The sequence below is a fragment of the Copadichromis virginalis genome, linkage group LG4 (genome assembly GCF_057382275.1).
Source record: "Copadichromis virginalis isolate Kocher_CV1m ecotype Utaka linkage group LG4, C_Virginalis_male_GT1.1, whole genome shotgun sequence".
NCBI lineage: Eukaryota > Metazoa > Chordata > Actinopteri > Cichliformes > Cichlidae > Copadichromis > Copadichromis virginalis.
Window position 1 is genome coordinate 14,744,030 of NC_140621.1, and position 22,421 is coordinate 14,766,450.

General features: G+C 41.2%; 1 protein-coding gene across 2 annotated transcripts in view; it reads right to left on the reverse strand.

The window, feature by feature from the left end:
- The window catches only part of prkcbb (protein kinase C, beta b), a 109,493-nt gene that overhangs the window by 40,835 nt on the left and 46,237 nt on the right, over nt 1-22,421 (reverse strand). For both annotated transcript variants that reach the window (XM_085453757.1, XM_085453756.1), the window contains exons 6-10: nt 17,960-18,116; nt 17,291-17,425; nt 15,052-15,148; nt 9,113-9,256; nt 822-995 (exon numbers count right to left, since the gene is read on the reverse strand). In XM_085453757.1, coding sequence (XP_085309883.1) covers nt 822-995; nt 9,113-9,256; nt 15,052-15,148; nt 17,291-17,425; nt 17,960-18,116 — 707 coding nt within the window. The remainder of the gene's footprint in view (nt 1-821; nt 996-9,112; nt 9,257-15,051; nt 15,149-17,290; nt 17,426-17,959; nt 18,117-22,421) is intronic.

Here is a 22,421-nt window from a genome sequence, read left to right on the forward strand (position 1 = left end):
ACCACCACTTTAGAAGCTACACCTGTTCAACTACTTGTTAATGCAAATATCCAGTTAGCCAATCACATGGCAGCAGCTCTATGCACTCAGGCATGTAGACACGGTGCAGGTGACCTGCTGAACTCCAAACTGAGCATCATAAAGGGGGCAAAATGGGATTTAGGTGACTTTGAATGTGGAGTGTTTGTTGTTTCCTGTTAAGAACAGGAAACTGAGAATACAAATCACACAATCTTAACAAAACTGGATTAAAATATTTGAAAAGCATTGGTCTGATTAGTGTTGAAGGTCAGAATTTAGCATAAACAACATGAAACCTCAGATTCCTCCTGCCTTGTGTGGGGGTGTAATAGTATTTCTTGGCACACTGTGGGCCCTTTAGTACCAACTTAGCAGCCTTTTTGCCTACAGTGCACCATCCTCAGGATAACACACTGTGTCACAAAGCTCAAATCATGGTTTCTTGAATGCAACAGTGAGTTGTGGTGAGATGGGAGATTAACATGTGTGATGCAGCCATGTCAACATGGACCAGAATAAATAAGGAATGTTTCCATGACCCGGTTAAATCTGTGCCATGAAGAATGAAGGAAATTCTCAAGGTGAAAACAAGGTGTACCTAAAAAAGTGTTAGCTTCAGCATTGGTATTAATGTCTATTACTTGTTTGAGATCCATGATGGAACATGACAGTATATTCTGAAAGTGCCAATTAAATTTAAGGAGTGACAAGTTAAAACAGGGCAGCTTTTAAGTTTGTATAAAATAAAATGAATATATCTCAGTGAGATATATTCGGTGGGAACATGTCGGCCCACTCACCATAGTCTGGAAGGTAGAGTGCAGCTGTGTTAAGAACGGGGGCTTTCCAGATAAAGCTAGCACTCTCTTCTCCACCATGGTGCACTCTACGTCATCATCTTGGATCACGACGTCCTTCTTCAGGATCTTTACAGCGTACAAGTCCTCGGTTCCTTTGCGCTCTGCCAGCATCACCTTAGAGAGAGGGCGAACAAAGAACATGTGGGAAATGCGAGAAGATGAATTCATCAATATTCAAAATCTTTAAGGCTCACAGCTGCTGTCATGGCTCTGTACCAACAAAGAAGGGAAAGAAACAGAGAGAGAAAAGGAGAAACAGGAGAAACAGGGGAGGTATTGTGAAGGACGGGGATAAAGGATCAGAGCGATGAAGGAAAGCTTCTCTGACTGTTTTGGGTTAGACAGTCAAAGTAAGAAATAAAGAGAAAAAAGACAAAGAGAAACCGATTCATCACTTTTCAAGACGCCAATGGAGGCGAAATAACCAGGGGAATAAGAAAGGAGAGAAAGAGGAAAATGGGATGATGTGAAGCCTCTTACAGAGTCACTCAAAGCCATTTTTATACATCACATACATTACATGGGTACAATTTGTGCGAGATAACAAAAATTAATCGTAATCGAGACATTTTTTAACGGCCTGTTCTGTAAGCCACAAAATCTGTGTTCAATAACCCCTGCTGGATGGCTAGCAAGGCTTTAACAAACATTAATTATATAATGAATTCGAAACTCGCCACTCTTACAAGTATTAAACATAATGATGCCGTTAGAGGACGCAAAACCTAAAAGCTGCTGCAGCAATCTCCCTGCAAGGGGAGAAAGCGCTTAGCCAGTGGTTCTTCTTGTGATAACTTTAATATTAGTCAGAGTTTCTCAAAGATTTTTATACTGTTCGACTTCCTTTTGCCCTTCATGAACAGTAAGGATGAAGCAAAGGAGAGAAAAAAAGACAAAGAAGACAAAAATCAAAGTAAAAAGGGCTTATTTCACATTTCCTGGATCATATGGTTCACAGTGTGGGGAAACTGTAGATAAAGGAAGGTTGATAGGTGAAGAGACTGGGATTAAAAAACAGAAAAAAAGGTTAAATAAATTTTAAGAAGGGCAGGGTGTTGTGAGGGACACATGGGCAAACTCAGAAACTGCCTGGCAGCACTCAAGTTTGACTTTTTATTGGGAATTCAAGGATGACAGCTTCTTGTAATCCACTTATGAGATGCACATAAATGAAAATAAACACACCCTGAATTGTGATTACTTTTATGTGGTTGCCAAATGCGGACCAGGTGTCATGAAAGGTTCACACAGACTTGTGACCAGAGCAAAAGTTCAATTAAATTCAACCTTCAAAGAAAGAAAGGATTTACAGGAGCCTGTTGAGGGTGTGTGTGCAGCATTCATGTTTAAGGTAACATTGAGATAGTTTGAGAAATGCAGAGAGTTGGTGTGTTTCAGCCTATCTAACCACACAGCTACAAAATTAACTGTTCCTTATATGTTGAATTTTAACCTAGAGGCATATTAATGTACTACTACATGTGACTCTAGTCGACTCAATGACTGTAAGATGCACCGGTCCTGTGGCTGTAAAACAACCCCAAATCATCACCCCTCCACCACCGTGCTTGACAGCTGGTATGAGGCGTTTGTGCCCATATACTGTGTTTGTTTGTTGCCAAACAGCTTCGTTCTCCTCTTTTCAAAGCATATTGTGGAAGAACTCTTGTGGTTCCTTCAGTTTTGTTTCTGTACTGTCATGAGCTTTTACATTTAACATGCTAACTGAGGTCTGCACAATCTGTCGGTAGTTTCTCTGACCCTGACCTTGAACTGAATTTGCTGGGACGTTCACTCCTGGGAAGATTGTGGCATTGTGTTAACAGACACCTGAATGCTACAGAGCAGCAAACTGCTAAAGCCTCTGCTTCTATCTTTCCACGTGCTAATAATCAGCTAATAATTTGGCTAATGTTACCCCCTCATTCCTATGGAAGCAATAAGGTTGTGCTTCATTTTTCACACTTGTCTGTTTTTTTTCCAGAAAGTCACTGTGACTTAGTAGCAGTGGTGGTCACTTGAAAACAGTAATTCATTACTAATTACTGATTACTTCTCCAAGAAAGTAATCCCAATACTTTACTGATTACTTATTTTCCAAAAGTAATTAGTTACTTTATTACTTAGTTATTTATTACTTAACATTCAAACCTATTTTCTGCATATTCCAGCATAAAAATAGTTTTTTTGTGTCTTTCAAATAGATGCAAGTAAAACACAGCAAAACATAAATAAAACCAAAGATTCAGCAGCACTAAATCCTGTTGCTCTTAAATCTGTTTTCACCTGTTTAGCAAGAGTGGAGCACGCGGAGGTTTGCCTGGTGCCGCAGCGGTATGTCAGTTGGGGGATCTGAGGTTCGCTCTGTGAATTTCACATTCCCGTGGAAGCGTGCTAGGTGCTTGCTCATATTTGAAGTTTAATTTTTCGCTGTAAAAAGAAGTTTTCTTTCCACGCAGACTGTACAACGGATGCTAATGTTTCTGTCACTTTTTAGGGACTCAAACTCAAAGCAATGTCAGTACTTCCACGCTTTAAATGCTGCATGGTCGTACTATCTCCTGCACTCCATATGATCCATTGTTGATCTGCACACGTCTGTTGCTGCCACGGGCGTCACACGCTCGTACGTCATTGTCATGAGACACTCTCGCAAACAAAAATCACGATTAAGTAACGCAGTAACACAGCGTGGTTGCGGAAAAGTAAGAGTAATCTAATTACTTTTTTGCAATAATTACTTTACTCATTACCTTAAGAATTAATCAGATTACAGTAATGTGTTACTTGTAACGCATTGCTGCCCATCTCTGCTTAGTAGTGAAGATATTTCAATGATTTCTTGCTTGGAATAAGGGCAAAGGCACCAACTTACATTTTAGAATGCTGTGGAAAGGCTGCGGTGTTTGCCATGTGTAGTTCCCATAAGGCCAAATGACTTCTGTGACCTCAAGAAGTTGTTTTTCATTCAGTTGTATTGTGCATTTATATCTATTATTAAACATTCGATTTTAATTTGCACAAACCACAGGGCGAACCTAGTCACCAAAATTCCACTTGACCATTCCTCTGAGGCTAACAGACACAGCCGTGAGAAAGAACACAAGCTTGATCTCTACAGGCTGTATGTCTGCAAATAGAAACATATACCACAAAGACGTAAGAAATAAAAAAAAAATTACTTCTTCTTACTCATTATTTAGAGGCAGGAAATGAGCATCAGCTTCGCGGTGCAAACACATTGATGTCACACTCGTTATTCTCTCTAAATTCTTTAAGAATGGAGCAATAAGAGTGACCTCTTATTCCCGCTTTCCCCCTCTGAGATGAGAAACTTAGCAACTTTGCTGTTTATGTCTTATAAATATTCAGGTATGATAATGCAGAGAGGTTACTGGGTTCGGTATTCTGTGGGGAGTGCAGCACATATGGACAAAGAGACGCAGTTATATATGTAGACGGGTGTGTGCGTGAGCACGTATCAGGGTATTAATATGCGTTTTTGGTTATACAGCTGCCAGTTTTAAAAACTTCAGCTGGTAGTATACTTTGTTGAACACAACTGAGTGTGTGCGTGTGTGCATATGGTGGCAGCGTGACTTTATGTAAATACAAACTTTATAGAGTTGAAACAGAGAGGAAGGACACCATCTGGCCCAAAGTTCATTTTATACAACCACAAGGACAAGACCAGCACAGGAGAAAGACATAAAACGCACAGGTCAGACAGTAACAACATGATCTTTTTGGCATCATTACACCACCATCGATTACACATTTTAACTTCTGCATTTATTATCCTTGTTTTTTCACCTTCCCAGTTATTGTGCTTGACCACAAGGATGTTTGGTGTCTGATCCACTCATAGACCGGTTGCAGCATGTGTGTCACTGTTTGCACCCTGGGAAGTTTTTCAGGGTCGTTTGCCAGAAAGCCGTCTCGAGGATATTAGCTGTCATGTGTCGTAAATGATGCCGCTGTGTTTTCTCTGCTGACCTTGCACAGTGAATTTATCCAGGCAAAATGAATGCTGCCCTGCAAGAATCTGCACTGTGCTGCATCACAGTGGGCTGTGTGTATCATTAAAAACGGTCATTTATTATATATAGTATACGCAGCTGTTGTTTCCACTGAGGCATTGAGTGTTCCAAGAAAACCTAAATGAAAACTTTTAAGACTTCCTTTTGCATTTGGATCATGTCTGCAGTGGCTTTAGTTACAGTGTTTGTGTGGTGGGCTTGAAGAACATTTCTTTTTAAATACCATCAGTTTGTTCATTACTCCAATAATTATTCTTCTGTGTACAGCAAATCTCAGGCTGCAGTGTCTTCTGTGAGGAGAAAGGGGGGAAACTGTAACCAAGAACTAATTTGTTGTGTAATAGCCCACTACCACACAGTCTTAGCTGGTCTAGAGGATTGTCAAGCATGAGGTTTGTGGCCTATTAGAGCTTCCAAACCAGGCCCACTGGATGGCTGCGCAAAGTATGGAAAGTGCAGAGATGTTTTTTTTTAAATAATTCCTGATGTTGTGCTTCCAGGGATAATTCAACACTGTAGCCATTGCCACAAATCCAGGCAAGGATGTTGGCAACACAAAAATGATTTTACAGCGATTAAAAATACATGCATCTCTCAGCTGAAGTGTTATTGCTGGTATTGTGTTACTGTGTCCCACCAAAAAACTAAAGGGAACATTCATGTATCCTAACACAATTCCTCACCCGTATGCTCAAAGGCTACTGCAGGGAGCCCACCCGGGGAACTGTGTCAGTCCCCCCTGTGGTATCTTCACGCCTTACTGTCTATTCTACAGTGTTTTCAAAAAAAGAAGGCTACAAACTCTCAGAATATAAGTCCTTAATGTATTTTATGTTGTGGACCATTTGCAGCACACTTGGATCTTGAGGGGACCGAACAAATGAAACTATACGATAAATGTCCAAAAAAGCGTTATGCCCTCCTTCATTATTCTGAAGCTGTATAGTGGGCCGAATTGGAGTCCTTGCTGGGCTGATTCTGGTCCCTGGGCCTCATGTTTGACACCCTTGACCTTACAGTAATGACAATTTTTGCTTTTGGCTATCATTAAATTTGCTAAAATTCATTATTCTGCACAGCAATGCCTGTTTTTGCTGTGGCGCCGTATGAAAATGAGACACCAACTGCCTTTGGGAAGCAGCAGCTGTAAACTTGAAGTTATTTTTGTGTGTCTGTGCAACTCCAGCTCTTATTACGCCGCGATGCATGCGTATAAAGAATGATGAGGCAGGCCAAAATGAAGCGTGCCCTCTTGACTGCACATGTGTCCTATAATCACAGAGAAGTGTTTGCAGCAGTATTGTGTTACTCCGGTTGTGTGGCAGCAGGTCCTACCAGCCTCCCACGCACACTCAGGAACCTTTAAAGCGACACACACGTCATGTGAGCGACTCGTCTCACAAAATGTTCTGGTGCGTGTGTGCGTCTGCATAGCACAGACTAAAATGACTGTTGGATTTACATTTGCAGGAATGTGCTTTCCAACATGTGTGTGTTTGCTTGTGTGTGTGTGTACACTTTGTCTTCTGCTGAAGCTGTGCATCTCTGCATGCTTCAGCAGTCTGCGTTTGTGTGAGTTGGGTATTCCAGTAATGATCGCGCTTCAACTCAGGCTCCATTACAATGACGCATCAGTGTAGCTTTAAATGCTTGTTACCATGGAAACAGGCAGCCGGCATACAAGTCTGATACTCAGACAATGGTCTCTCTCTCTCTCTCTTTCGTGCTCTTTATGTCACTTTCGGCCTCCCTCCACCCTGCTGCTCTACCCCTCTGTCTGGCTTTCACAGCATCTTCCCATTCTTTCTGTTTCTTGCCTTGATTTTCATTCATTCACATCACTCTAACATCCCCCCCCCCCCCCCCGCCCCCCGCCTTTTCCCGCTTTTCATTCAGTCCAACGTTTTTACCTCTCGCTCATTTTATTCACGTCAACCTTGTCGCGATGCCTCACATCTCTCGCCTCTCTTCTTCCATCGCCTACCTGTTTGTCGCATCATCTTCCTCACCTCTTTCTCTTCATCCACCTCGCCCTACTCGTGCTTCATCACCTTTGATTCCCTCTGTCTCCATCTCCTCTTTTTGGCCATGTTTTCTTTCCTTTGCTGTAAGCTCTGTTTGCAGTTATACAGCAAAGCTCTGATGCTCAAACAAACAAACACACAGACAAACAAGAGCCTCCCAGATATATTCGCTATAGCACACAAGTTATAGAAAAAACAAGGTTTTCTGTGTCCATGATAGCTGGCTCATATATCGACTTAAACTACATGTAAATTAAGAGGCCAAAGTCACAGGGAGCATAATATACAGTGGGGCAAAAAAGTATTTAGTCAGCCACCGATTGTGCAAGTTCCCCCACCTAAAATGATGACAGAGGTCAGTAATTTGCACCAGAGGTACACTTCAACTGTGAGAGACAGAATGTGAAAAAAAAAATCCATGAATCCACATGGTAGGATTTGTAAAGAATTTATTCGTAAATCAGGGTGGAAAATAAGTATTTGGTCAATAACAAAATACAACTCAATACTTTGTAACATAACCTTTGTTGGCAATAACAGAGGTCAAACGTTTACTATAGGTCTTTACCAGGTTTGCACACACAGTAGCTGGTATTTTGGCCCATTCCTCCATGCAGATCTTCTTGAGAGCAGTGATGTTTTGGGGCTGTCGCCGAGCAACACGGACTTTCAACTCCCGCCACAGATTTTCTATGGGGTTGAGGTCTGGAGACTGGCTAGGCCACTCCAGGACTTTCAAATGCTTCTTACGGAGCCACTCCTTTGTTGCCCGGGCGGTGTGTTTTGGATCATTGTCATGTTGGAAGACCCAGCCTCGTTTCATCTTCAAAGTTCTCACTGATGGAAGGAGGTTTTGGCTCAAAATCTCACGATACATGGCCCCATTCATTCTGTCCTTAACACGGATCAGTCGTCCTGTCCCCTTGGCAGAAAAACAGCCCCATAGCATGATGTTTCCACCCCCATGCTTCACAGTAGGTATGGTGTTCTTGGGATGCAACTCAGTATTCTTCTTCCTCCAAACACGACGAGTTGAGTTTATACCAAAAAGTTCTACTTTGGTTTCATCTGACCACATGACATTCTCCCAATCCTCTGCTGTATCATCCATGTGCTCTCTGGCAAACTTCAGACGGGCCTGGACATGCACTGGCTTCAGCAGCGGAACACGTCTGGCACTGCGGGATTTGATTCCCTGCCGTTGTAGTGTGTTACTGATGGTGACCTTTGTTACTTTGGTCCCAGCTCTCTGCAGGTCATTCACCAGGTCCCCCCGTGTGGTTCTGGGATCTTTGCTCACCGTTCTCATGATCATTTTGACCCCACGGGATGAGATCTTGCGTGGAGCCCCAGATCGAGGGAGATTATCAGTGGTCTTGTATGTCTTCCATTTTCTGATGATTGCTCCCACAGTTGATTTTTTCACACCAAGCTGCTTGCCTATTGTAGATTCACTTTTCCCAGTCTGGTGCAGGTCTACAATACTTTTCCTGGTGTCCTTCGAAAGCTCTTTGGTCTTGGCCATGGCGGAGTTTGGAGTCTGACTGTTTGAGGCTGTGGACAGGTGTCTTTTATACAGATGATGAGTTCAAACGGGTGCCATTCATACAGGTAACGAGTGGGGGACAGAAAAGCTTCTTACAGAAGACGTTACAGGTCTGTGAGAGCCAGAGATTTTCCTTGTTTGAGGTGACCAAATACTTATTTTCCACCCTGATTTACGAATAAATTCTTTACAAATCCTACCATGTGAATTCATGGATTTTTTTTTCACATTCTGTCTCTCACAGTTGAAGTGTACCTCTGGTGCAAATTACTGACCTCTGTCATCATTTTAAGTGGGGGAACTTGCACAATCGGTGGCTGACTAAATACTTTTTTCCCCCACTGTATAGCAAGTTGTTAAGCTATGATTGTGCTGATTTTTGGATTTTAAGGGTGAGGCCACTGTTCTTTTTGACTGTACCTTGTATCCCATAGAAAATGTTTATTTTTTGTTTACTTTATTTAAAAAGTGAAAATATTAATTGGCAGAAGGGTATATAATACAAATGTGCCAGATTTAGCCATGCAGGCTAATTTCCATCTGGCATCCCCACCAAGTCGATGGTGTTAAATATCAAAAACAGTAACACACACACACACACACTTAAACATCACGTCTTACCTTGCCAAAGCTGCCCTTGCCCAGCACCATGAGGAAGTTAAAGTCAGACAACTTCATGCGGTCTTGGTTGCCATTGGAGTCGAACCGGGATGCGGCGTTGGCTGACTTCCCTTCTGTGTTCTTCCCCGGACCAATTTTAGCCCTCTAGATGGGGGTGAGAGAAAATAAAGGAGAAATTAGGCAAAACAAATTGGCACCCGAAATCCAGGATTTCATAGTGAGCTAATATTTTTTTAAAATGTCAGGATGAGGATGTTGGTGTTATTGAGCCATCTGGACTTAATTAAGAAGTGCTTTTTGTAGCATTTTAATGTTAATGAATACTATTAGTAATTTTGAAAACACTTGCATAATTGCCATAAACAAAGATCAAATCAGAGACAGATTAGTAAGCATGACTATAAGACCTAACAACTGAGAATTAAAGATCTGCTCTTAATGGTTTATATGATTTAAAACCGTAATTACATAATATGGACCAGTCACAGTAGCTCTAGTTTTCTGGAAACTTCCAGGCTGTCGTGGCTTCCTGGTGATTGCATAGAATGCTTTTTGCATTCACTATAACAAGTTACCGGTCGCTCAGAACATGCGACACCCTCAACCCCAGGTCACCAAACAATTAGGTCCGACTCTGAAGATGTTTTTATACCTGCAGTGTTTACTCTGTTTAAATTCATATCTGGTTTGTTTTCCCCCTTGGTGTGTTTCACTTGTGCAGGTGTGAACACGGTAATCGCACTTGGGTGTGGACCAAAACGACCGCACTGAGACCTTTTAGATGGTTTGGTTCCAAATGAACTTTAATGCAGTTTATCTATGGTGTGAATGTGATCTGACCTCGATCCAAACCAACTACCGGGTGTACGTTTCAAGTCTGAGCTAAAAACTTCCTGGAGCCATGCATGCTCTGTACTCTGGGATGTAGGAGGTAGTATAGATGTCCAAACGTCTGTATGAGCTAGCAACTAGCTGTGGAATGAACATTCTCCATGTTCATGCTTGTAGTATTCCAGAACACAGAACCTTCTTCCTGTATTTACTTTTGTTGCTCCCGGCCCAGACACAGCTGGCCAATAAGCAGACTGAATATTCTCATCTAGTAAGTGGTGACGCATTTTGGTTTGCTTAGAGTTCACTTGGATTTTTCTCTCTGCAAAAAGAAAACAAACCATGGGGAAAAGCTACAAGTTCACAAACTCATCAACTGATTCAATCCAGAGTAAACGAACTGTAGGTGTGAAAACGCCCTAACGCCCTGAGACTGACCATTGTGAGTCTGGACAGGCTGGGGATGGTTTGCCTCACATAGTTGTGTCTGATCTCCCTTATCAGGGCGGCAACGGAGCGGCAGTTCTTTGCCAGATCATTATTGCAGCCTTTATGGTAACCTTTAGGATCTCTAGTGTTTCTCCTATTCCTTTGCTTCAAGTTATAAACCTGTTTTTCCTGTGCTACTTTAGTTTAGTCTTACTTTCTCCAGACCCATGAAACCATATTTGGAAGAATTACAAACCTTAAGCTTCCTGGAGTAACCCACCTGGCTTCCCCACTCACCTGCCTGCCTGCAATCTCGTCTCCCCATCTTGGCCTCTCTTGGTAACCCCTCTGTTCCCTCTTGCACAACAGTGTGACGAGTAAGCACCATTTGCTTTTCCCTTTGTTTAATTTAGTTACAGCAGCTCCTTTATTTCTAACTCAGTTTTTTCCCTCTTTTAGATCATCCCACTAAATCTGCACCAGTCGTGCCTCACTAACTTTAATTTGTTGATTCACTGTAAATAAAATCCCTTTCAATGTCCTCCATTTCTGTGAGTCTGCTCCTTGGGGCCACGTTTTCCCTCTTTCTGATAACTATGCTTGGTGAAATTTCCTCTGAATGAAGGAGGTAATGTGAATATATTTGAGATTTTCCCTGATTTATCACATTTAATCTCTGTATTATCATGAACAGATTGCATGTAATTGCTAAATTGACCCCATTCAGTCACAACTGGTAGCAGACTGACTCTTGTTGCCAGCTTATTGTCATTTTATTGCTGTCTTGGTGCAACAAAGATTGTGAGTTCATTGCACGCACTCACAGTAATTGTGATCGTGTCACGGTTTTACGGGGCGATCGTGGCTCAAGAGTTGGCAGTTCGTCTTGTAATCGGAAGGTTGCCGGTTCGAGCCCCGGCTCGTTGTGTCCTTGGGCAAGACACTTCACCCGTTGCCTACTGGTGGTGGTCAGAGGGCCCGGTGGCGCCAGTGTCCGGCAGCCTCACCTCTGTCAGTGCGCCCCAGCTTGCCATCACTGAATGTAAAGTGCTTTGGGGTCCTTAGGGACTAAGTAAAGCATTTACGGTTTCAGTGACATGTACCACTGTTTTCCTTTGTCTGACTGCAAAATTAAAACACAGTGTGGCAAAAAGACTTCTACATAGTGCTCATGTGTAAAGTATGATATTTGTTTGTGTTTGCATTTGCAACCTTTACTGGCAAAAACCAGAAAGATCGTTTTTTATCTTTTTTTTTCAGTTTATATAAAAACCACTAAGCGCACACAAATAATTACTGACTTTAAGATACTGAAGCCCCAGACGTAAACATAACTCCATGCCTTTAAATTTTACTGTGAAACAATCAAAATGTGTTGAAAGACAGAAATCTTCCTCGTTGTGTTTCGTTTATCATTTATTCTGTTTCATTTTCACCTTCATCTTTATAGATTTGGCCTTTGTCTCTAACTTTCCATTTATTCGTGTGTATCAGCAGCTGTCAGTCCTCTGCTCGCTCTTCATTTCTAACCATCTCTCTGTCTCGACCTTGTCATTCCCTCTCGTCTTATCTCCCTTGTAAGAATTTTAATCGTATTCTCTACTTTGTTAAGCCGCGCTTCAGTTTTAAAATGCTCTTAGTATATTAATCTTTAATAATTAATACATGCCTCCTCGCTCAGAAACAGAGGTACAGGCAGAGCACATCTAATCTTTTTCCAATCTTATCTTAAACTGATGATCCACACTGACGGTCTCTGCACTTTTTGTCCTGTGCCGCTGCAGTAATTTCCTCACTGCCACTGCTCTGTGGCTCCCTGCACTGCGTGTGGTGCACGCCATACAGTTCTCAGCTCATCAATGGATAAAAGCCTCTATCTGTCTCCATCTGTTGTCACGCAAACACACACAGACACACAAACAAGCGGGAACAGTCAAGGTGTTTGCGAGCAGCGGAGCATGCTGAAGGCAAAGCCTGCAGAGTAATGCCGCTCTCTCGCACTAACTCTGTCTAAAGCAGGAATGTCTAACTCGTTTTATACAGCGGGCTACATACAGCCCACTTTGATCTTATGTGGGCCGAACTGGTGAAACTCCAATTTCTGTCAGTGTAAAAGGTTTAACTACGCATTCAATCAATGAGAGACCTTAATGTAAGACAAAGAAGAGCAATTGTAACATTATGTCTCAGGTTTTCTACATGGTAAAGAAATGCTGCTGTAGTAAATGAAAGAAATCTGTCAGCATGACTCTTTGAGCTTAGATTGGAAGAATGTGTGTAAATCTATAACTGAATTACTTTGCTGTACTGTCAATGTCCATGAGATTTAAAACTACAGTTAAAAGACCAAAATCTATGCCCTCCTTTACATTTTCCAAAGCCTGCCAGCGGGCCAGATTGGGGTCTTTGTCAGGCTGATTCTGGCACGCAGGCCTTATGTTTGACGCTAAAGCCATGCAGATGATAAAAGACCACCAGACAAATGCTGAATGCAAACAGAAGGATGTCATTAAAGGTCCTCAGAACTGAAACCCCACCCCCCAAAACTCTGTGCCCTCTTAATTACAAGTAGATTTGGGTACTGGCTGAGTACAATAAGGCTGGGACAAAATACTGATGTACCAATATATTTTACTGCCTTCTCTGGTGACACAATTATCAATATAGTGGTGCCAAATTAGATCAGAACATGTGCCGAAGAGCGTTTACCAATCTCACACAGGAAGAAGGAACTCAAAAAGGCAAAGTATCGGACACGGTAAAATAAAGTGTTATTACGTCTTGATTTCCACCCCTAAAATACATTTAAAGCACTTGTTAGTGATGTGGTTTTCCTACTCTAAAAGTTACAGTTACCACATGGTACCAATGTGTGTTGCAGAAACTCCTTTGAAATCAATTGATATCAGTCCGTGACACCAGGCAAACACTGCTCCCCCAAATATCAGTGGTGACGCTGAAGTCCCAGCTGTCTTCCAACAAGCTGTTCTAGATGCTTTTCCCACACATTTACAGTGAACTGTAAACCGAATGTAATCAGCATACAGGAAAATGAGAGCAAATTTATCGTAAAAGTCAAATCGCCTTCTCCTTCATATCTTATTCTGAGTTTCATCATGTGTATGAGATGGAGGCATCTGTGTCTTTCTTTCTCATTGCAACCTCTCTGAAGGCTTCACCCCAGAGGTTGAATTCAAGCTTGTGTGGATGCGCATGTTTCTGTGTGTGCGTGTGTGACATCTGCCCCCCCCCGAGAATTTGTCTCAGTAAACGTCTGAGGAGCGTGACCTTGAGGAGACATGGGAAAGAAATACAGATTAAAAGAAAGAAAATCACAAGGCGGGCTGCAAAGGTGACAGCGGACAAAACAGATAAGTCAAGGAGGGAGAGGGAAGCTGAATGAGGACAGTGAGGAGGAACGCTGAGAGAAAGGAAGGATAGAAGGCAGGAATAGCTTCCCTATGAAGCCAACATTCAAACAATTAGCCATAAAGAATACTGCAGCGCACTTACATTGAACTTGTGATTGTTAAAATAAAGGCACAATCAAGAAGATTATAGCAAAACTATCTAATGAAGGGAAAATCTCTTCTTTGTAATCGTTCCGCATGCAAGGTCCGATCCATTAACAGTTTTCTAGCTCTTGTGAACTCATCTCTCCTTGTGCGTGTCAGCCAGCTGCCCTCTAAACCCACTCGCCTGCAATTCACCTCTCAGGTTTGCAAACCCTGCCTCTCTCCTCCCCGCCAGCTCAGCCACAGACCTCCGGGGCACGCCACTTGCCTGGAACTTTCCACTCTACACTTCCCTCCACAATCAACCTTCTAAACTCTGATTCTGTGTCCTGCATTTTTAGTTCACCGTTTGTTGGTCAAAACCTTAAAAGTTTTATCCCCCTCATACATCATTTGTTTCCATTTCTTCACTTGAACCTGCCAAAAAACATGCCAATGGTAATGCAGCTTCACAGACATAAAAAGTAATATTTTTGCACCATCAGGATTAGCTAGAATCAGAAAAATGAGTGGATCTCAGTATGGTGTGCAGCATGTCTCTAAAAAATTTAAGGAAACTGTACAAGTTGAGAACAATAGAAGCGTCAGACCTGAAAAAAAATATTTAATGCATGAAAAAATTGGGGGTGGGGTTAAAGACCTTTGGACAAGACTGTATTTCAAACAAACTGTGTATTTTTCATCTTCTTTTTTTTAACATGCCCTGCAAGAACATTTTCCTAAACTGTGACAGAAGCAAATTTGCTACTAACATCACTATTTTAACACATTCACAAACAGTCTTTCAGGTTTGTGGCTGAGTGTCACAAAGACAGAAGGAGGCGAGTAAAAGAGAGAGAGAAAAAAAACAAAGTGGTTATCCTCAACACTGCCAAATGAATGGGCCTACTGGTCAGCTGTTACTCACACACACACACGCGCACACTGGGCCTGCAGTGTGCCAGACCGGATGGTGCTATAAGTGTGCCTGCCAACTGCTAACAGCTCTCCCAGAGTGGCCCTCACTCAGACACACACAGATGCATAGTCCTCACACACATGCACACACACACACACACACACACACACACACACACACACACACACACACACGCGCACGCACACAGGTAACCCTTTAATCACCTGCACTGTACGTCAACTTTTAAGATTTTAATGCACACACACCTCAAATTTCTGCCGTAGCTCCTCGTTGCCCTCCTCCCCCTCCGGAGGGACGGGTACATTGAAGTACTCGCCTTCTTCCTGGGAGAGCAGCTTAAACCTAAAGTGAGAGAATATTTCCAGTCAAATCAATTCCCAATTAGTTTATACAATTGGGGTGTTTAACTGCTGCCATTAACTGAAGCTGCTGACAGTTACTGCACCAATTTAAGGGCCTAAAGAATAATCAGGCCATTATTTACCAATTCATTCCCCTTCATGGTATTTTAACAAAGCCTGAGATGGGCTCAAAACACAGTGGAGACGCTTATCGTCCCACAAAATCAATACTATATAGTTTTCACATTTTTAAATAGCAAATCATTTGTGCTTGGCCTTTATAGATGCAGGGAAACAGATCCCTGCTCTTTACTTTCTTTGCTGTTAGGAAATATGCCTCCTCAGCCAGTTAGACTGTCAGATCTGAGCTGTGTTTCAAGCAGTTATGTCTCATGCCACAGTTATTTTTTGTTAAAATCGTTCTTCATTTTCCTGTTTTGGCAGTGATGAAGCATAAGTAGATAATATAACTGGCTTGTTCCCTATTCTCTGAACCACTTGTGCAAGATTTTAATCGATGTTAAAAAATGACATGGGAAACAGATATGAAGCGACACTGTTGTTTATCAGGAGCTACCTTTCTGGTTTCTGTACTCCACTTACTAGCAAAAATCTGCCCTTTAAGCAGCAAGGTGGAGCTGTTACCGAAATTAACACATGATAACAAGCTGGTCATGGTTGCTTATCTCATAATAAACACTTATTAATGACAGCGACTATGTTTGCATACTGATGGAGTTTGTGCTAGCTCCTTCAGACTGCCAACAATATATAAAAGGTATCACCAAAACTTTGAATCCTATAATGAACTCATATTCTTACATGTGTACATTTACAGTGCTGTGCTAAAGTCTCAGGCTGCCCCTCATTTCTTTATATTTTTTTTAGGAAAATGGGAAATTTATTGAAACATGTGCAATCACATGTGGAAATAATGTATATATAAGACAAAAACAGAGTTAGTACATTTCCGATTAGGCTTCGGATTAGGCTGCATCTCTGTGTCAGGTCTCTGCTGGATTTTTTCCCTATTTCTTAAGGACATAACTTTCATCTGCTGATAGTCATGTGTTGTAGATAGTTTTTAGGACTGCTACTTCTTCCTTTGTCCTCTACTTGTCCAGTTTCCTCAAATTTTTTTAGGGACATACTGCACACTGTGCTGAGTGCCAAGTTTGCAGCTAATAGCACTCTGGGAATCACCCTGTTGGTGCAAAAATATTGTTTTATGTGTCAAACTTTGACATCTTTTTTTAGTTTCAAGTAAAGAAATTGGAATACAATTGTCCTATGAGACAGGCTGCTAGTAACAAAGCACCTAAAGATGCTATTATACGGCTCTTTGCTAATTATGAATGCCTTTTTTATGCCTTTTTTATGCTTTAATGACTCTTAGGTCAGCATTAAGTAGTTCAATAAAGAAAAATACTGGACTGAAGGTGGGTGAAAAACCAGCCAATGTCCAATGAAAAACCTTAGAAGAGCTTCAGGAAATCAGAAGAAAGTGTGTCTCCTTGGATACAGAATAATAAAAAAATAAATAAATCAGGGGTGACTCAAGACTTCTGCACAGTAATGTTCACACTGTACATATCTGCAAACTATTATTAGGACACAAGTATGTTTTAGCATTATTTCAAATACCACAGTCTCACACAGAGCTTTAGCTTTACTCGCGCTCTGTATCTCCTCTCGCCAGCGAGTGTGAGGGCTGCTCGAAGACGGAATAGAGGAAAACTTGCACAGGTTCACTCTGAACATCAGGTTTTTAATGGCATCTTTCCACCTCCACCATTCCACCTCAAAACCTGGCATCTCATTAAAAACCCTGACAGGGCAGCGTCAGCAAAAAACAAAAGAGAGGAAGATGGATATAGAGACTGGGCTACAGATAGAAAGTGCAGGAAGGAGGGAGGGAGGGAGGGAGGGTGGTGGAGATAAAGAAGCAGAGATAAAGAGATGGGGGTAGAGTTGCTCTGGCGCTGAGTATAATCAGACTAAAAAGAGGAGCTCTAACTAAAGTATTTCTCCTACAGCGCATTAATGAACAAGGTCACCTTTCCCTCCTCCTCCTCTACCACCACAGTTTCTCTGCCTCATGCCTCTCTACACCCTCTTCTATTCCTCCTTTTTTTCATCTCACCATCCATCCACCCCTTGTTTCTGGAGCTCCGAGATGCCAAAGGACAGTGATCCCATGAAGTCATTGCGGCTGGTCAGGTCCCAGTCCCACATCTCCACTGACAGACGGCGGTCCTTATCGTATTCTTTCAGGTGGCTGCGAGAGAAGGAAAGACAAACAACAGTTGATGGCTGAGAGTGATAACTGTAGGTGTGGTTATTGTCAAAGGTTTGAGTTTTAAAGACACACGGGAGCAGTGTTGAATTCATTCTTTTTCATCTTCCACATTTATTCCTGGGATCATTCCTCTGATAAGGTATCAGGAAAGCTTTCCATCTTTCTTCTGTGCATACTTTTTTCTTTCTTTTAGACACATTGATAGAAATGATAGCATTTCAGAGTGAACATCTGCACTTCCACAGTAAATTCAATGTGCCTTATTAAGTAAGTCACTGGAGCCAACTGTGGCAAACGACCCCAAAAGCAAGGTTTTACAAAAATGAGGCGCCAGATGTTTTTAACTGAGCGCCAGCGGTTACACATGCTTGGAAAGATGAGCATAATGCGACGCGGTCTCAACTCATTGCACTGAGCGAGTGAGGAGAAGACAAAAAAGAGATAAAGGGACACAGGAAAGACAGGCTGATAAATATATAAGATAGCCTCACACTTGGCGTGATAAAGCCTTACAATTTAAAGGTCTCGTTCCAGGTGGGGTTGAGGCAGCACTTTATGGTCTTGGTCTTCTGTTTACTCTCGCTGCGGGGATCCGGGATCAGTTTAAGCTTCACATAAGGGTCTGACAGACCGTTGGGGTCCATGGGAACCAGATTCCTGGCCTCTTTGACTGAAGGGAGAAATAAAAAGAAACAAGATGTGTGAGGAGAGAGAAGGGAGGAAAAAAAGAGAATAGACACTAATTTAAAGCAGCATTGAAAGTTTTAATTTATAAACCTTTCTTTAGGAGAAGTACTCTGCACAACACTGAGACAGAAAATACACAAGCGTGTAAGAAACCACAGCTTTAATATGAAGGTGAACTATTTCTACATATAAATGTAACTAAATGTAGCTAAAATAACTTTAATGATCACTCTCATAAAACGAGCTGAATTAGGAATGGTGGGAATTTATGAATATAAATAAATGCAGACATAATTTTAATTATTACTATTCTTAAAACTTAAAATAAAGAACAAATATGTTTATTCAAATTTAATTTTTGACTAACTTTTAAGGACACACCACCTGGTTTTAGCCAAATATTTATAATCCCATATATCTGCACTCACTTTTCTGCTGCCTCGTATGAATTTTCCTGCTTGGTGAAGCTGAAGCAAATATGCATTTGTTTTTATTTTTAAAGTGATGAATGAGCTGACATTGCTTTAAATAGAATTACTGCCTGGCAGTGAATACCCATGCCAACCAATCTATTGGTTGTTTTAGTTGTATTGCATCCACGCTGGTTCATAAGAGAAACTTTATTATTCATGCTTGGTCAATAAAGCAGATTTTGACAGAACAAATTTGGATGTTGCTGCAAACAGGCTACAAATTCTACGTGCTTTACACACGTCTTCAAGCCTGCAGCAGGAAAGCTCTACAACCATTTCAGGGTGGGTACTATGTGAAATATGGTCAGAACTGTGGCAGGAGTTTCCGCAGAACACTCATAATGTCAGAGCAACTTTTTGGATATAAATGGTCATCATTTCATTTAATCCCATCAGACATTTTTATAAAATTCATGTCATAATTACCAAACAGATTTAAACGGAGCATACGAAGTCGAGGCCAAAAGCAGTAGCTTTTATTACTGACCCTGTAAATAATCAGTAATAAATGATTTTGCAAAATTAAAGGAATTTTGCTTAACACGTTGCTCACATATTGCATACCCAAGTTGGGTTTAGCCACCTTAAAAAACTTGCAGTCACTCCATCTTTTAGACCAAGTTAACAGTTCAACTTCAACCTTTATTTATTTCCAGACATTGTGTTTCAGAGAATGCGTACTTGTTTTAGCAGTTTTGTCCTACTCGTTACTGCAATTCAGTCAAATAAGAGCCTTAGATTGGAAACCAAAACTCTGCCCTGAAATCAACAAATTAAATTTCGGCATGCTTAACCTAACTATACAGGAGGCTACAGCCTTGAGGTTAACAGAGTCTGTCTGTAATGACCGTGTAGACCGATGAAGGTTGCCAGTTCCAACACTAATCCCTCTTATGTGGCTGTTTGTTATTGGGCTGTAATTGTATTCCAGTGGTGTAAAATCCCCTGCGGTCAGAGTGTGGGTTAAATTGCATGTGCGCACAGTTACAGTTCCCGGTCAAGTTGTGAGGTCACATCCAATTACCAAAAGCGGGGCTGCTGTGTCTTAGGCAGCCCATTAGGAAAGCAGTTGACACACAAAAGCACACGAGACCTTTGTCACTGCACATGCAACACACACAGAAAACAAATGTGTTTGGTTAGAGCGCTGTCATTTTGGTTGTGGGCCTCCTGGCAAAACATGATAAACTAAGGTGTTATGTGCAATATTTCATCTACACTGCTTTCAGGGCAAATGATCACATCCTGTTAAAATTAAATATAAAGAAAACAGATAAGCACTTTCATTCCATTCATCGATCTCACAGGACTCTATGCTTTACTAGTTGTTCCCAGTGATTGCCTTATCGTAAAGTCCTGCTGTGTCTAACCTTTGCATTGGTTACTTCCTGTTTAATTTTGGTACTCCCTTTTCTCTTGTGCTTTGTATTCATTATTACTTCCTCCCCTGTGATTGTGTGTCTCGGTTGTGTCTCGGTTGTGTGAGAGTATAAATCGTGCTGTCTTTTCCTTGCTCTTTGTCAGGTTGTCTGTATGGATTTGTTTTGGACTTTTGACCTATAAAGTAGGGCTGTTCCATATAACGATATATATCGGATGATGATATAAAAACGTCTATCGTTTCATTTTACGCTATCGTTTGTTTCCTGGTGTCATAAAATAAACTGTTTACAGCAATATTTTTTCATGGTTTTGATGGTCACTGTAGTGGCTATATTAATTTCTTAAAGTTCTCTCTTTCTCTTATATTTAATATAACCACTAGGGCTGGGTATCGTCACTGATTTCTAGAATCGATTCGATCCACGATTCAATTCGATTCGATTCGATTCGATTTGAATCTGGGAAATTTTGACAGTCAGAAATATTATTATTCGGATCAGTACATTTACATATTTTTGTATCTATAAAAAGGAAGCTGACACACGCAAGACTTTATCAAAGGTGTAAGTGTCACAGCAGATGCCTTTGTGTCAAAGTAGCTGAAGATAAAACACAGAAAAACATGAAGGTGATTTTCCTGGCCTGGGATTTTATAAAAATATTCTGCAGTACATCAAAAACGAAAGAAAACCATTAATCAACTTATGAACATTACCTCTGATGTTACAGCGGTTTTATTAGAGACACAGCTAAGCGTTTTGCATTTTGCATAATTTTAAAAAGTTTAAATTTGTTCAGTATTGAACGGCAGAAATTAGGTTTTCTTTTCGGAAGTAAGTAAAAGGAAACAAACAGCGGCCGAGTGCGCTGTAAACAACGGTAGACTTGTGCGTAACAAGCAAGCGAATAATGCAGAAAACAGATTTTTAGACGGGAAACTGTTCTTAAAGTACAGAGAGAGAGAGAGAGCTGTGCATGATGTGTGATTTTATTGTGGTGGAAGCAAAACAGCAAAAGTCGGAGCGAGTCCATGACGATGTTTATGTGAAGTTTGGTTTGGATCTTCTTTTGCTGCTGGTTCGGTCAATATTGTTTGGAGAGAGATCAAACTAACAGCTTTAGAATCAGTGCAAAAAGGGCGTAAATACAAAGCACGGACCTGCCGACAGATCAGAATCTGCGAGCTGTCGGCTTTCAGCCCCGACTGTGTCCGTGCCGTCGGTGAGAAAGGTGACATCTCACTGATTCTGATCCGCGGGTCCCGCTGTGTATTTAAGTCTTTGTGCAGAATCAGTGTTCCTGCTCTCATTTACTGTTTTAGCTGTTTGGTGGTTCTTGAAATTTTGTGAGGTTTCACCTGAGATTCTGGCATTTCGGGAAAAATAAATTTATATTAAAAAATCGATTCAAGATTTTAATGAATCGATTCAAGATTTTAATGAATCGATTTCACGTTATCCAAGCCAGAATCGATTTTAATCGATAAATCGATTATAAAAACCCACCCCTAATAACCACACTATGGACGACAAGCCTGTTTTTACGTGTTGTCCTTAGCAACAATGACGGTAAAACCATCGCGTGGCTCCGATGTCCGCTTGTTTGTTTTCCACATAAACCTTTCACAATAAAGCTCAAGATCCTGTTGAGACTTTTCAAAATAAACTGAATCAAGTGAAAGAGTATGCAGAGAGTTTACGGATGAGAAGAAAAAAAGGAGCCATCAGGTGCTAAAAAATAAAACTTAGACTCAAACTTTGAAAGAAACTGGTGACCGTTACAACTTATGTCTAAATGTATAGTTTCATGCATCGGTTAAAACACTCGACTCCAGGTACATGACGCCCAGCTGGAAAAACTTCACACAAGTCAAGTTGCCCGAGATTCACTGAATTTACAGAAAATGTTACATTTTTGTGATTTATATTGTTGTCAGGACGATAAATGTCTTATATCGGGATATGAGATTTTTGCCATAGTGCACAGCCCTACTATAAAGGTGCATTTAAAGGACTACATGTACATCTTATATTGCCATTTTCTGACAATGGGTCTTTACCCAGATAGGAGACATACTAATTTTGCCTATTTTATTCACTTACAGCACAGTTGTTGCACCAGCAGATGTAGGATGAGCCAGATGTGGCTCAAATGTCACAACACATCTCATATCTGGCCTTTTATAAGTTGGACCTCTGGCTGAGCTGAGGCAGCCAGATTCACCCTGGGCAAAGACAAATGTGGCCCATAAAAGAAGTGCATAACTTTGCCACTTTTAAGCCAAACATTTATTGCAATCTGGGTTGAGCGTGTGAATTTTAGCAGACTCAGTAGCGGCTTTGATCTCCCAGTGCAGCACAGAAGAATTTGTGCTATTTAACGAGTGGAGGGCGAGAGAAAAAGTAGCACGCACTGCGACTTATTTTAGCTAA